General features: G+C 41.8%; 1 protein-coding gene across 2 annotated transcripts in view; it reads right to left on the reverse strand.

Moving 5' to 3' along the window:
* The window catches only part of Tnrc6b (trinucleotide repeat containing adaptor 6B), a 257,256-nt gene that overhangs the window by 51,683 nt on the left and 188,771 nt on the right, over positions 1-16,802 (reverse strand). For both annotated transcript variants that reach the window (XM_027928331.3, XM_071609463.1), the window contains 4 exons: positions 12,803-13,141; positions 7,710-10,058; positions 4,844-5,002; positions 1,490-1,665 (listed from right to left, as the gene is read on the reverse strand). In XM_027928331.3, coding sequence (XP_027784132.1) covers positions 1,490-1,665; positions 4,844-5,002; positions 7,710-10,058; positions 12,803-13,141 — 3,023 coding nt within the window. The remainder of the gene's footprint in view (positions 1-1,489; positions 1,666-4,843; positions 5,003-7,709; positions 10,059-12,802; positions 13,142-16,802) is intronic.

The following is a 16,802-nucleotide window of genomic DNA, read 5'->3' on the forward strand; positions in this document are numbered from 1 at the left end:
GGTGGAAGGTTTTAGTTTTGTAAGATAAAAACAATGTTGTTTTGATGGTAGCCCAATGGCATGAACATAATTAATGCCACTGAACTGCACACTTAAAATGGTTAAGATGATAAATGTTATGTGTACTTTACCACAATTTTGCAAAAAAGGTCCTCAGAATGAAAGTCTCAGAATCATTGGCATAGGAGCTGAAGCACCCAACTTCCATTTAACTCAATTAAATAAATCTTGATTGTCACTTGAGTAGGGCATTCATTAGGATTAGGGTTAGGGTCAGGGTTAGGGTTCTAAGACGAACTCTCCTTTGGTCATTTGTTAATGACCAAAATGCTGCCAAAGCAGACTAGAGAACATAAAGGTATAAAGATGCTGAAAAGATTACCAAATAATTTCTTTTGTGATGGGAGTAGGAAATAAAAGTCATTTTAAAAGGGAAAACATAAGGAATTGTATGAATAAAATGTCTCCAACAGAAACAAACTGTCTTCTCCTGCTACAGAAGAAACTCAAGGTATTCAACTAAATCAATATTTCATAGGCAAAGGGATAAAGGCCACCAGAAGGTTTTCTAAGATAGCATCAGGTGTTTGAAACCTGGGAGAATATTAGCTGTGAAGTGTTTCACAGGACAACAGTGCTCTCAGATTGAAATTCAGTATATGCTTATTTCTGTCATTTTTCGTGTGTGTAGAGGAAAAAAAAAAAAAAAAGGAGAACCCTACTGCCAAGGCAATGGTTTAGGTGAAAAGACTATTGTTCTAGATTAAAAAACAAAGCCTTAGAGCTAGGGGTACAACTGAACAACTGAGTGGTAGAGTGCTTGTCTAGCATGCACAGGGCCCTGGGCTCCAAACAGCACTGCAAATAAACAAACAACCTCATTAAACTATGCAAATCCAAGGAGAAATTAAGTTGTTATAAGATACGGAAAGTGAAAAGTTTAGAAGTCAGCCTGGTACAGGATGTAGAGAAATCACCTAGTTGCTATATAACAAGAGCACACAATGGTACTTTGATTAGAAGGAAGGTTCTGGGTTTTGGGCTTTCCCCAGTCAGGTAAAACTACAACAAGACTGCCTGGAGAAGCCAGTATTATCTTGCTTGAGTTTCTCTTGTATATCTCCATTGCACTTTACCTAAGAACTTCTTTGGCTTTTTAATGTCAATGCATAAAATATTTTTAAGTCATGCTTGGAGAGTTTCCAACACATTGTTATTATGGGGAAACCAAAAATGGAAGATGACCTTGCATCTTAGCAAACTTCTTTGTACCCACAGCAACAGTTCTATAGTGCAAGGTTTCAAGATCACAGGGAAGGAGAACAGGGATAAATATGAAACAGTTACCGGTTTGTAAGGAAATATTTCCCCTTACTTAAGACCTCTGAGACTCTAGTTCCCTCACTCCTTCCACTAACACATTCTCAGTTCTGCATTCTTCTGCCTTCTAAGAATGAGTAAGCAAGCGCAAATATTTCTGAAGGACTACCTTCATTTGTTTCTTTCCTCCTTGTCCCCAGCTTGCGGAGTTGTGGGAGGACGCACTTCCCTGAGAGCCGGTGGTGTTCCAGACTCCTCCATCATCCTCTTCTTCCCAGCTGGGATGGCGAGTTCCTGTGACTGGCCCATCACTCTCCCCCCAGCCATCTTGCATAGATTTGGAATCTTTTAAGAAAAAAAAAAAAAAAAGAATCAAGTGTTTGTGACAACCAAAAAATATTATATGTAGCTGGGCATGGTGGCACACATGCCTGTAATTCCAGTGACTCCAGAGGCTGAATTAGGAGGATTGCAAGTTTGAAACCAGCCTCAACAACTTATCAAGACTCTAAGCAATTTAGCAAGGGCTGGGGATAAAGTACCCCTAGGTTCAATTCCCAGTAACCCCCTAACGTATCCTCCCCAAAAAGGAGGTATAAAATGTGGAATGTGGAGGATAGAGGGAAGGGGAGAAAGACAACAGAAAAATCAAAGAGGGCTGTGAAGTTCAAAAGGACAGGGCATCAGTATTCTGTCTATTCTATCAACATCTACACACACACACACACACACACGTGTGTGTGTGTGTGTGTGTTTGTTTCATTGCTGGGGATTAAACCCAGGGCCTCACATACTCTAGGCAAGTGACATCCCCTTTAAACAAGATGTTTAACTTGAAGATTGAGATAAAACCTTAATCCCCCTCTAAAAATACTGTATGCAATTAGATTAGCCTATTTAGATTTCACCCACATCTTTCTTTTGTGCACTTAGCTTCATGTGAAGTGTAGAGCCAAAAACTGGCTCTTCTAGTTCCTTCTTCAAATGACTACTGCCATCCCCTGGGGCCAAAGGGGTTTTCTGTCAGGGTAGCAAGAGGCAGGCCTGCTGCTGGTCATTCAGTGATAACCAGAACTGTGTTCTCTGCATAAGGGGTTATTAATTTACATAATCCTGCATTACATTTATATTATGGATTATACCATGTAAACACAGGCTTCATACCACACACTGTCAAGCAGTCAGAATCTAAATATAAAAAATACACTGCCCGCCCTATGCAGTGATGCACGCCTATAATCCCAGTGGCTGGGGAAGCTGAGGTAGGAGGATTGAAAGTTCAAAGCCAGCCTCAGCAACTTAGGAAGCTGTAAGCAACTTAGTGAGACCCTGTCTCTAAAGAAAATATAAAAGGAGCTGGGGATATGGCTCAGTGGTTGAGTACTGGGGTTCAATTCCCAGTACCAAAAAAAAAAAAAGGTCCTTGTATAAAAATGAAAACACAGGTGAACTCTTCTTTTAGATAAAAGAGCTTAACTTTTAACATGACATTCCATAGCATGTTTTAAAAAATAATATTTCTTAGAAAAAAAGGGGGAGTGCATACAAGTAAGGAGAGCTGGGGTGCAGCTCAGGGCTACAGTAATTAGCATGCAGCAGGCCCCGGGTTCCATCTCCAGCACCAACGGGATGGGGGCTCTGATTTTAAATCACAGAACTTATAATATCAAACTTAAGGCATCCAGAGGCTAGAGAAATCACAGATGAACTACTAGCATCACCTGGAGGCTCTAACTCTTCCTCTGTGCACTGCACATTCAAATCACCCAGTAAGAGGACATGAACTGTAACTACAGATGCTCCTGAGAAGAAGACATTACAGAACGTGGAAAAAAAAGGTTTGTGATGGAATAAAGGGATTCTTAAGATTGGGAAATCACAAAAAATCCTGAAGGTCCTGTTGAAAGGTCTGTGTTGAGGGTCTGGTAAGCAATGTGGATCTATTTCAAGTCTACGGGGTGACATATCCCACGACGACAACTGACTTCATAATTAAAAACAGGAGAACAAAGTCTTCACAGAGTTTGGGTTATCTATGAAGCTGAGGAGATTCGGGAGGTCTTTGCTTTTGTTTTTGCAGCAACAGAGATTGAGCGCAGGTACGCTGTGCCCTTGAGCCACATACACGGCCCTTTATATTTTGTGACAGGGTCTTGGTAAGTTGCTGAGGCTGGCCTTGAACTTGCCACCTTCCTACCTCCCAAGTTCCTGGGATTACAGGCATACATTGCCATGCCTGGCAAGATTCATGACTTAAAACACAGTAGTTATTTAGGCACAAATGTGAATTTCTAGAATAAAACTAATAATATTCTTTTCAAGGCACTGTAAAAGTCTTAATTATCATAGGATAAACTTAACCACAGAATCTTTTCTCTTCTTCAAAGTCTGAGCATTCCATAAAATTTAATTTTTTTTATTAAAAAAAAAACAAATCTGCTATGTTTTAGAAAAGAAATGTTAAAGCTCTTTTAAGAAAGTTACAAAGAAGTGAAAATGGACATTCAAAATTTTATTTTTTAAATTCAGGAATATCCAATGAGACATTCCATACCATGAGTCTACAAAGTTTCGCAAAATTATGGTGCCAGCTGGAGCAAGTGTAGTTTTCCATTTTCAACAATTATGAGTAAGTAGGATGTTCTTCATTTAAAAATTGGAATGAAGAAATCTTTGTCAGGTTAAAAAAACCTGTAAGTGTTCAAACGTGGGTAGATGAATGAAAATAGAAAAACAAAAGTGAAGTACAGACGGACGAAGTCCCTGGCAAAGATGAGGTTCTACATTAGAAGCCAAGGAGCTCTTTTGAGGCCAGCCTTAGCATCCTGGTGAGACACTGTCTCAATGTAAAAGTAAATAAATAAAAAGGCTGCGTGTATACCTTGGTGCCAGCACACCCCTAGTTCAATCCTCAGAATCCACCCCTCTCCCCCGAAAAAAGTCAGGGTACTCTTTAAATTATATTAACAAAAGAGTAGATTTGCAAAATGGATAAAACAACATGTTTAAGTTATTGGGTAAAAATGCATTACATCAAAATCACAGTTCTGACCAGATACCAAATCTAGCTTTAAAAAATAAAAATCAACAGGGGCTGGGCTATAGCTCAGTGGTAGAGCACTTGCCCCTCATATGTGAGGCAGTGAGTTCGATCCTCAGCACCACATAAAAATAAAATAAAGGTATTGTGTCCACCTACAACTAAAAAAATAAATGTTTAAAACAAAAACAAAATCAATTGGGCTGGGAGTATAGCTCAGTTGGTAGAATGCTTGCCTTGCATGCACAAAGCCCTGGGTTCAATCCCCAGCACCACCACCAAAAAAAAGAAAAAGAAAACAATATTAATTTATGACTTCTAGTAAACATTTTAACATATCCCAAGATCAACTACCATTTGATACTATTTAGTGTTCAAGGTCCTGAAACAACAATTTAAAAACACTAAACACTCCTTACGAAAATGTCTGACACTTCCACATTAATAAAGAATATCTCAAAATTAAAACTGTGGTCTACTTACTGGGTTTCATGGCATTGGAAGCATTGGCAGGTGTGCTCCCCCAGCCCGAGGTCGATGCTCCTGCATCGTCCATCTCTCCCCACCCAGGACTGCTTTCATTCGGTTCACCCCAAGCCGAAGTCCCATTATCTGGAGCGGGTGGTGTGCTTTTACTCCAGACTGTAAAAAAGAAGTGCGTCTTTAAGAATGACCTGTTAAACAGCTCATATCCAGAGGGGGTGGGCAGTGGCAGGAAGAGGCACACCCTACATTCTCTTAGCAGAAACAAGACACATGTTCAACCTCTACGGAGGCTAGATGGCAATGTCACTTTAAAGAAGTCCAAGGGCATAACACTTTTGACCAGTACCTACCTCTACCCAGCAGAAAGTCTACCACTAGACACACATGAAAGTCAAAGTCAATGAGACTATATGCACAACATCGACTGCATCAGTGTTCGAAAAACCTGGAAGCAATCTAAATATCTATCAGAAGGGGGCAAGTTAGGGACCAGCCAGGGGTCCTCCATAATATGAATACTAGATATGAAATAATTCAAAGAACTGTATGTGCTAATATGAAAAGCTTAAAAGTAGGTGAAAACAGTAAGGTGAATAACATTGTCTAGTATAACCCCTTAAAAATTTTTAAAGGATAGACATATTTTGCCAATCTACTATAACATGATATATGAATGAAACAAACTTCTAAGAGATTATCTATAAAGAGAGATACAAAAGGCTAAGATACTTTTATTTAATTTTTAGTTTTAGGTGAACACAATATCTTTATTTTTATGTGGTGTTGAGGATCAAACCCAGTGCCCTGCGCATGCCAGGTGAGCGCACTACCACTTGAGCCACATCCCCAGCCCTACTTTTCTATCTTTAGCTTTCCTGTACAGTTCAAGGGTTTTTACTAAGTGAATATAATTTTTTTAATGTAAGCAATTTTTATTCTACATAGAGAGTCAAAGCACAACCTTCATTTCCTTTCTCATTCTTTTCAATACTTGGAAAAAAAGAACTAGTTAAACGTAATCATTTTCTGTGTGGCAAAAAATAAGTGAGTTCATTGATCACAGGTTACTTTGAGGAGTAGAAAACTGATCACTAAAATTATACTAAATGTAAACAAAAAAGACTTGAAATGTGCATCCCCTTCATATATGGAACTACATGCTTTTATGGAGACATTCAAGTCAAGGGACACTCATGACAAACTAAGAATGAAATTACTACTTATTTTTAACTTACCAGATGTTTTCCTATTCAAATGGTGAAGGAACAGAGTTTAATTTCAGGTAAATGACTAACCTGAGATAACCATCTCTAATGAACAGTATACTCCCTTCCAGAGGTAATCATTAAGAATCATCAGGAAAGAAGCCCAAAGGGTCCAGATGGGTCCCAAAGGGTCCTGCTGCAGCATTATGATGCCCTCTGCAAGAACAGCCCGGACAGATTCCTTTCACTGGAGGGGAGGACAGGCACCAAGGATGAGTGTGCAGGTAGAATCTGGATAGAAATTAGGTAGATCTGCTTCCACTACCACTTTGGTTCTCTATTTTTAGAACTCATTAAACTTTTTTAGAATTCACTCCCCACTTTTTGCAACACCAAGGACTGAATCCAGGGCTTCGTGCATGCCAGCAAGCGCTCTCTACCCATGAGCTACAACCTCAGCCCCAGTTCTTTATTTTTAAATTTAGAGCACAGTTTGTTTGGTAAGATGTTAAGTCTTTTGGATTCTGCAGACCAAGACAATTATAGAACAATAATTCTTCGGATTAACACAGAGATGCCAGTTTTTTCTCTTGCCACAAAAGAATACCATAATCTACTAGCAGCAGCTGATGCTGCAAGCATCTATAGAAGGACAGGCACTTCAGAAATAAAATTGATCAATAAATAAATGAAAAAATGTTCAACATCTCTAGTAATTATAGAAATGCCAAATCAAAATTATACTGAGTTCTATTTCACACTCCAGTCACAGAACAGCAATTATCAAGAATACAAGCAACAATAAATGTGGGTAAGATGTGAAGGAAAAAGGTACATTCATATATTGTTGGTGGGACTGCAAATTGGTTCAACCACTATAGAAAGCAGTATGGAGCTTCCTAAAAAAACTTGAAATGGAACCACCATTTGACCCAGTCATCCTACTTCTAGGTTTATACCCAAAGGACTTAAAATCAGCATACTACAGTGACACAGCCACATCAATGTTCATAGCAGCTCAATTCACAACAGCTAAACTATGGAACCAACCTAGGTGCCCTTCAACAGATGAATGGATAAAGAAACTGTGGTATATATACACAATGGAATATTAGCCTTAAAGAAGAATAAAATTATGGCATTTGGTGGTAAATGGATGAAATGGAGAATTTTATGCTAAGCAAAATAAGACAATTCCAAAGAACCAAAGGCTGAATGTTTTCTCTGATATGCAGATGTTAATTCACAATAAAAGGTGGGAGGACAGTGGTATTTTGGATTAAATAGAGGGGAATGAAGGGAGTGGAGGGATGGGAATAGGAATGATAGTAGAATGAATCGGACATTATTACCCTATGTGCGTATAGGATTACATCACCTGTGTAACTCTATATCATGTACAACCAGATGAATAAGAGATTATACTCCATTTATTTATGATATGTCAAAATGCATTCTACTGTCACATATAACTAATTAGAACAAATTAAAAAAATATATTAAGGGGGGGAAAAAATACAGGTTCTCTAGCAACAAAGTAGAAGCTGCAGGAAAGACTCTCAGAATGAAGCTAAGTTGAACAAATAAACTGTAACTAAAATGCCTTGGTCTAGGCTTTCTTTTCTCAATCAAACTTATGAGAAAAAGTCGTTGCTTACCAGATGCTGATTTTCCAGTCATTGGGGTGGGCAGGTTCGGTTCTCGAGGTGCTGGGCCCCCTTGGGAATTCTTATCCCACAGGTTCACATTCTTGTAGTTGTAACTGCTAGGGTCTCCCCATGCTGAAGTGCCGTCATCGATGTCCATTTTCCGACTAATTGACTGCGGTGATGGCTCTTCCCAACCGCTGGGTTCCTCATCCTTAGGAGTTGCAGGCTGGGGCCCGCTGCTCCAGTTGGAATTGGAAGGCCGAGCACTGCCTGGAGGTGGTGGGGGTGGGCCACCCCACGAGCCGGAAGCCTCTGGTTGTGGTGGCGGTGGCTGCTGTGGCTGCTGTGGCTGTTGGTGCTGTTTATTCCAGGAACTGGGCTGCCTGCCTGCCTCATTCCATGCGGGGGACCTTTTGCAATCTTCCCACCCACCTTTTGAAGTTAGACTTGCATTCCCACCGTTACCCCAAGTTCCAATTTCGTTCTGCCCTCCTTCACCCCACCCAGACACAGGCTTACTTGTAGAACTTTCCCAGTTGCTGTTTTTTGCTGGATCAACTTCCTCTCCCCAACCATTCTTCCCAGAAGTCCATCCTTGATTAGGCTGGCGTCCACCTCCCCACCCCTGATCCTTGCTGGAATTCTCATTCCAGGAGGAAGGTGTCTTTTCATCTGGTCGTCCTCCTCCCCAGTTGGAAGAGTTGTTGTTCTTATAGTCATTCCAGCCTCCTGTGTTCTTGGGGTCTTTCCACTCTGTTGAGGCTGAGAGCTCCCCCCATCCAGACTTCATTTGATTGCTTTGGCTGGGTGCATCTCCCCAGCCCCCTGAGTTCTTGGTCTGTGTGGCAGCGCTCTCCCACCCCTCAGTTCCTTTGTCAGACTTCCCCTCAGGCCTCGGCACCTCTTCAATATCCCACACGGTGTCCTGCTTAATTTGAGTTTGGCCCCAGCCAGTGTTTGACAGCACCCTGGGGTCCAAATCAGTTCGGCTCAAAAGAGTCTGCAAGACAGCCTGGCAATCGGGATGTGTGGGCCTGTATGACCGACGGCCAGAATTATGACTGTCACTACTTCCTGCTTTGTGGTTGCTTCCAGTGCTTTGACCTCCAACTTCACTTCCTGTGGAGCTGGAAGATCTTCCCCAACAGGGAGCCTGGGCATTGCCTTGGTTTTCAGGGAGGGGGTGGCCCTTTTGATTGTCCCATGCTCCAGTGCTAGAATTTGGTTGGTTTGGACCACTCCATTCTCCAATTTTCAACTCATCAGACCCAGTCGGCTGTTTCCATTCTCCCTGAGAGACCCCAGATGTCATTTTGTTCCCTTCACCCCATTTGTTGTCATTAGAGTCCTGAGGGCCAAAGTTCCAGGACCCACCCGTAGACCTGTTATTGTTGTCCCAAGAGTCATTTTTTGACCCAGTTGATTTCTGAACAGAAGCTCCTTTCCAGGAGTCCTCTCTATCTTTTCCATTGTTCCCATTGTTTCCAGAATTGCTTTGTCCAGAGACTGTGTCAGTTCCAGAAGGCCCCCTAGCTGCACCCCAAGATCCAACACTCCCAGTCTTTCGATCTCCAGTGCTTTGTGAAGGGGCATCAGTGCTCCTGGAGGTGTTCCCCAAGCCCATTCCAAAGGGCATTCCCTTATTCTCCATGGGGTTTGGTGAACTTAAGTTCAAGGAGTTAGTGTTTCCATTTTTTGGTCCATCAGTGTTATGAATTTGAGCCTGTTCTCTGCCAGAGACAACAAAATTAACACCCGCATTTTCCATCTTTGACTGCTGTTCCCTGGATGCCTGACCTACTGTGCTAGCCTGTGCACTGGAATTACTATTATCTGTTTCCAATGCCCCTTTCCTAGAAGTTCCTTCTTGGACCAGTGCTGGCCAGGCAGATGGGTTGCTATTTGGGTTAAAGTTGCTGAAGCCAGAGCCAGGTCCGATTCTGTCCTGACCACTCACATTCCTCCAATTTCCTAGTCCACTGTTGCTCTCTGTAGTAGAGTTGGAAGATTGAATAGATTTAGCCTTAGGGTCAGATTTCCAGACCCCAAGATTACATTCGTTCCCAGAACTTGCAGACTGGCACTGGCTCCCTTTGCCTTTGTTACTAGTGGTGCTTCCTGGCAGAGTGCTCTTCTCAGAGCCAGGGTTCGAGGCACTGTTGTTATCGGTGGTGTTTTCAGATGAAGATTCAGTGTCTTTGCTGGCAATGCAAGGCCACTCTTCCATGTCAGACCCGTCTACAATCACCTTGTCCCAGATGTGAATTGGGTTGGGGGAGGCGCCGTTGTTGGAGGAGGCTCCCGGGCCCCAAGTGGAATTTGCATAATTTGAAGCAGCAGCACCTCCAAGGGTTGACTCTGGAAAAGACATGATCTCATCAATCACAGCTGCACATGCATTATCATCAGTAATACCTAGAGCTCAAACTGCCCCTACGAGAGTTCATTTCATCTCCCCACAGACTGGCTTCTCTTGGCTGATGGCATCACACCTGTCTGAGTCATTGCTTATCTTTCATCTGCTTGATGCTGTATCTGCTAAATCTAACTCCACACCATCTCTCAAAGCTAGCTCCCTGTCATTTCTATCAGCAGAGAAGGACCTTCTTGTATCTTGAGACAAATGCAACAGCACCCTAAACTTGCCCCACATCTCCAATCTACTCTATACTCCCAGCTGGAGCGACTTTCCTAAAACACACTTTTGAGTCTATCAATCACTGCTATCTGAGAGCCTTCCACAGTTCCTTAATGCTCAAGAACAAAGCTAAATTCCTTGGCCTAGGGTTTTGATCAAGATGCTCTATGACCCAGGGCCAACCAATCTTTCTAGTCTTATCTTCAATGACTTCCTATGCAAGTATCTACATTCCACAATAGTGTCTTCTCACCTTGGCACCAACTGTTTTTTCCTTCTGAATTCACTCATCTTTCTGGGACTGGTTCAAATGCCAATTCTTCTAAGAAGCTGTTTTTGAGCTCAAAAGCTGAAAATAACCTTTCCCTGTCTCAAGCCATTTGTCCAATGCTGTAGCACCATATTTACATCTTCCCTTCTCTGTAACGTGTGTCCCTGTCAGAGCCCCTATCTTGCTGGTATGGGTTCCCCACATGGCCAGTGTGGGGCTGCTCAGTGAGCAGCTGCTGAGGTGAATGAGCACCTATGAGTTGATGTTAGGGCAGGTGACTACAGGACAGACAGAAATCTTATTCTGACATATCAGCCCAGCAGAACATATTTTGATGGTATTTACCATATTAGGTGGTAAAATGTGACATGTTTTTAATGAGAAAATTTCAAATTACTTTTAATTCCTTTAATCAGGGAGCTTTAAGTCAATATGAAGTTCAAAAAAGCACTACATAGAACTGTATAGAAGTAAGGAAGCAAAGAATCCCAAACTCTTGAGATGTAGGGAAGTCTTTGGTTTTGTGTGTAGACAAAAGAGATTCTGACTCACACTGCACCTTTGTTTCAAACCTTGGCTACACAGGGAGTGGAAACACAGAGGACCATCTCCTCACATGCCTCCCTTTGCAACTGGTTCCTGGAGCCAGGAAGGAGGGGCCATGAGGATCTTCCCTATTCATCTAGGACTGGCCTAAAGCCACCACAGGAAGCCTCATGGGCAGAGATGCTTCTGCATGAAGACTGAGTCACCACTAGGTTTGTTCCTGTCCTTATTCTTCACACGAGGTATTGACAGAATTTTCTAGGTAATTCATTGTTCAAACTTAGAACTCAAATAAAGCATCCTTTTAGTGTCAAATACACTGGCCTAGATAGTGTTTGAGCTCTGAATTTTAATACAACCTCAAAAGATGGTTGAAATTAATATGAAAAAAAATATTAGATGATCGAAATCTGTTAATAAGCTTAAAAAAAAAAGGAACCTGTAAATTTTTAGCTGTTGGTTGACTAAGTATTCAACTATTAAAAACTCTTAAAACTTGTCTTCTTTAGAGTGTATAACAAAGTTCAAAATTCAACATCCTTGAAAGAAACAATGATTTTAAAGAATTTGGTAAATAATTATAGAATGGCATTATTTGGTGCCCCCCACCCCCTCCAGGATTCTATATCATAATCCCAAAGGTCATTCTCTCTCTCTCTCCTCCTGGCATTCTGGCAGAATGAGCCCGCCCTGCAGCCTCACCTCCAATTCTACCCTGAACATGTGCTCGTGGAACCACAGAAGGTAATGCTGTAGTAAGGCTCTTGTCTGAGGAGACAAAGGGCCCAAGACACACTGAGTCTCTGGCAGAGCACACTTACAGGATACTAAAGCCCACTTTTGGAGAACTGCCCATGTACTTTTTTTTTTTTTTAAAGAGAGGGAGAGAGAATTTTAATATTTATTTTTTAGTTTTCGGCAAACACAACATCTTTGTTTGTATGTGGTGCTGAGGATCGAACCCGGGCCGCACGCATACCAGGCAAGCGTGCTACCGCTTGAGCCACATCCCCAGCCCCCCATGTACTTTTTTTTAAATTGGAAATTATTTATTAACACTCTTGAAGATCATTACAATTAGGAAAACGGTAATATATGTGTGAACATGTTAAACACAAAGTTGCAATATCTAGAATTTTACTTCTCACAGTCTTAGTATGTATTTGAAATACATACTACAGCTGTTTGGTCATTTGAATGCAACTTTTCTTTTTGATAATTCCTTTGTTATTTTCCTTTACTCTTTTAAATCTATCCTCTTTTTTTTTTTTTTTCCCCTTTCTCTCGGTTTGGTTCTATGTCCATATCACCTTAGAATTCACTCTATTCTAGGCCACTGATTCTTTCAGGCAGTCTCTCATTGTCCTGTCTTCAATGATTTTTCAGAGCTCTTACAGAGGTTATGTGTGTTTGCACATTAAAAAAAAATTTTTTTTAGTAGCTGTATCCTTGATTTTTTGGGGGGCGGGGTGATGATGCTAAGGATCAAACCTAGTGCGCTGCCCATATACCATTTTACTCTGGGATCCTCTTTCATTTTCTGAATAATCCCTAGTGTCTACATCATTAACTGTTCTTTCACACCAAGTCCCTCAAACAAAGCACACTCTGGGAGGCTGCAAGGTGCCCCTCCCGACGCGGGCTCACCTGGTGCAGTCCCACTCTCACTCTGCAGCAGCGCTCCTGTCACTTGTGCGTTGTTTGGGTTTGCTCCAGGTGCTGTGCAGGGAGGAGGCCCTGCCCCACCCCCCAGCATGCAGGACGGTGGAGGGGGCTGCCCACGTTTTAGTAACACTTTGTGGTCCTGCTGGCAACGGAATCGCGGCGGCACCTCCCGAGGCATGTAGCGGGCGGCGCTTGGCGGTTGTCCGTTCGGCACTGCCACCCTTTTGGCATTGTTGCCACCATTGACTGGTGGCGATGGAGAGCTGCCAATTGGGCTGGCGGCCGTTGGTTGGCTTAAACTTGGTTTCGTCACTTCGGGCACTGAAAGAGAGGGGTTGGGAAAGTCTTTGAAATCAAATGAATTTTTTTAGAGATTGTTTTTAAGAAAAGTTACACGAGACTGATTCTAACAAGGCAACTCTTCTCTTTTCACTGTACTCTTAAGGGACATAGTTTTCCCAAATTCTTGCCACCATCTTCAGTTTACCGAGGGTACAGGGGATGTGGTGGATGATGGTGACAAGGATTAAAAGACAGCGACATCAAGGAATGACATTCCATCAATGAAGGGGGAGAGGGAAAGCAACTATCACTCACTCCTCCAAATCAGTGATGGAATTAATTCCTGAAAGGGCCGACTAGCAAGGTTGTCCACAGCAAAGTCCTTGGTAAAAGGATCAGCCTCAAAGTCGAAATTTCCCTCTTCTTCATTCATTTTCATAAAAGATTGACCTTTGTCTTGGATGCAGTAGTGCAGGTCTATAGTCCCAGCTACTTGGGGGGCTGAGGCAGGAGGATCACAAGTTCATGACCAGTGTTGGTAACCAAACAAAACCCCGTCTCAAATACATTTTTTAAAAAGCCATGGAGGGGTGGTGCTGGGGATATGACTGTGTGGTAGAGTGCTAGCATGGCAAGGCCCTGGGTTCAATCCCTAGAGTACAGTGAAAGGAAGGAAGAAGGGGAGGGAGGGAGGGAGGGAGAGAAGGAGGGAGGAAGGAAGGAAAAGATTGACCTTTGTGTTCCCTTCCTACAGTCCCCAAGTGAAATGCTTAAACACATTCATCTGTGCTCCTGGAACACACTGTCCATCTTTCCCCACCACAGAATTTACCAGATTATGTTGAAATCCACCATTTATGGGTCCCTCTCCCTCACTGATCACTAATCTCTCAAGCGAGGGAACAACATTCATGGGCCTGACATGGAGTAGAAGCCATGGGGGAACCTCAGGGTTGAATAGTCACATAACTTGACTTGGCTTTGGTTCCTATAGTCACCTGAACTCAAATGCCTGCTTGGCCTTCTATGTAAAAATCAGAAACTTATATAATCTCATAGCTTCCAGCCCCCACTCCAAAGATGTGATATTTTCACCCCTAGTTCTTGAATGAATATAGAAATTTCAATATGTAGATATTTTCCCTATTTGTTTTAAATAATTTAATTTTTGCTTTAATTTTTAAAATGGTAAACAGCATGGGAACATACAGGGCAACCATGAAGCTGTGTGAGGGATTCTTTAGCCCCCATCCCCCGCAGCCCTACAGAGGTTCTCCTAGATCTGCACCTCCTCCTTCATTCTAGCAAAAGACCACTGCTCTGCCTGGAGAATAGTGCCTGGCAGTGTTTCAGAAATAACCATTAGGAATAATCTGAGGCCTAAATAAAGCCCTGCCACTCAGAATAATATTGGGGCCAGCTCTGGTGGCAGTACTGCTTTTACTGCTGAAATGATGCTGGGCCAGCATGTTGCCATTTAACTGGATTCGTTATAAGGAGAGAGAGACATCATCAGAAATCAGGGGCCCAATATCTCACTACTGAACATTAGAAAATACTATGAGTGACAGGAGAAGTAAGTTTCAGGCAACCCCTATGTCTACCCTTAGCCAATCAAAGGCAGTACTGGCCTTCCAGTAAGGAAGAGAGTGGGGGGTGGGCAGAGGACCTATATTAAGAAAATAAACCAATCAGGTCTGGGGATGTAGTTTGGTGGTAGAGCACTTGCAGGACAAGCACGAGGCTCTGGGTTTTGTCACCAGTACCATACAAGGAAGCAAGGATGGAGGGAGGGAAAGAGGGAGGTGGGGAGAGGGGTAGAGAGAGGGGGTAAAAAAAAAAATAAATCAATATCTAATATTAATATATTACCCTCATCAGGACCTACAAAAGCTGATGGGTAAATAATTGGCAAATGAATAAATAAAGATTATGATTTCTTTTCTGTTTCTGAAAGATTCCACATGGCATTACCATCCCCTTTTCTTTTATGGGAATAAGCAAAGGTAGAGAAGGTTCTTTCTAACTGGTTGTTAGGATGGAAGAAGCTATGCTTCTGTGTGGCTGCCCTTCTAAAGGGGCTACAATCTTCACTTTAAGTCAGCCAGGCAGGCTATATGCCTGAACTCATTTTCCTAAAAAGGAATAAAACAAAGACAGAACAGTTTTAAATGACTGAGAACACCAGTTTGACTAAAGCCAACCTAAGAAATCTGGTGGACGGCAAATATTATGCAAGTGCCCAAACTCCTCAAGGGTACTTTCCCACTATCATATCAGAGACTGGAAGAACTATTAACGATAAAGTCATTTAAAAGCAGAAACACATCTCAACTACTTTTCCTCCAATATGGAACTGTCCTGGAAGATCAGTCAATCAAAACTCTAGAACACAGTCAGAAAAAGCCTATAGGACCATGCAAGTCTGAATGAACTGTGCTTCAGGATTGGAATGGATTCTTATTCTATTTCTTTTACCACATTTCCCTATGAATTCAAGACCTGAAGGCATTTCAAGGACCATCAAAATTCCTTGACATTAATTGCACAGTGATCCACCTGTTAGGCAGAAAGTCAGACCCAACAGGATGCCCAAGTCCAAAATGAAGGCACAGGAATCCGTGTGGGTACCCTGAAATGCTCCAGAACATCAAATGACAACTGGGAGGAAAATTCGCAAAAAGTCTGAATGTGTCACTTTTTGGGCCCATTCTTTTCTGAATCTTGATGATACGTAGGTTGTAGCATAAATATTTCTGAAGGTGAACTGCTTAAAATGAGACCGTAGTTTCCCATTTTCCAAAGAAAAAGTCTGTGACTTTAAACATGGTCTCTGTGTTACAGGGACACTATAGGAAAAAAAAAAAAATGCTGGGAATCCTATTTTCTAATTTCCACTCAACCTATTTTTATAAATCATTTACATGCTTCAATGACTCAGTCTTTCCCCTTTCCCAACCCTTTTATTTTATACCTTTCTCATATCTTATAGTATGAAGTTATAATTACCTATATTTCTGCAAATACCAATGAGATGCTACTTTCTCAGAAGAAAGCATTCAGGCCAGTTTCTGAATTTTTAAAAAGTATATGTGTATAACAACCCAAATGCACAGGACCAATATAAACCACAATTTCCTTTAACAATCTTGATAGAATCAAACATTTTAATAGTACCAAGAAATGCTTTTAAGGTAGTAGTTAAAATATAAATCAAACCCAGATATTATTTCTGGCTAACAATTTAAAATCACAAAGCCTAGTGACCCATAGCTGATGAAAACTGAGCAACTTGCAGTAACCCACAAGCACTTCTTCCCTCCCTCTCATTCCTCACCCTGGTTTCTGTCCCCAACATTTCCCTCCTCTTAAGTCACTCATGGTCTTCGGTGCACTAGTGGCACTCATGGACTTTTTGGTCTTCAACTCATCTGCAGCTTCTGACCCTGCTGGTCACTCCTCCTGCTCTGTTTTGTGTGACTTACACCTGCTAGCTCTTTAGCTCTTCCCTTTTCTTTGTGGGTTTCTCAAACTCTAGATTAGGGGTCAGCAAACATTTTGTAAAGGGCTGGATAGCAAATATTTAGGCTTTCTTGGCCGTTAAGGTCTTCATTGTTAATAGCCCAACTCTGCATTTGAAAGAAACAAAGACAATGTGTAAACAAAGTGTGGTTGGGTTCCAGTAAAACTTTTCTTATGA

The sequence above is a fragment of the Marmota flaviventris genome, chromosome 3 (assembly GCF_047511675.1).
Source record: "Marmota flaviventris isolate mMarFla1 chromosome 3, mMarFla1.hap1, whole genome shotgun sequence".
Classification (NCBI taxonomy): domain Eukaryota; kingdom Metazoa; phylum Chordata; class Mammalia; order Rodentia; family Sciuridae; genus Marmota; species Marmota flaviventris.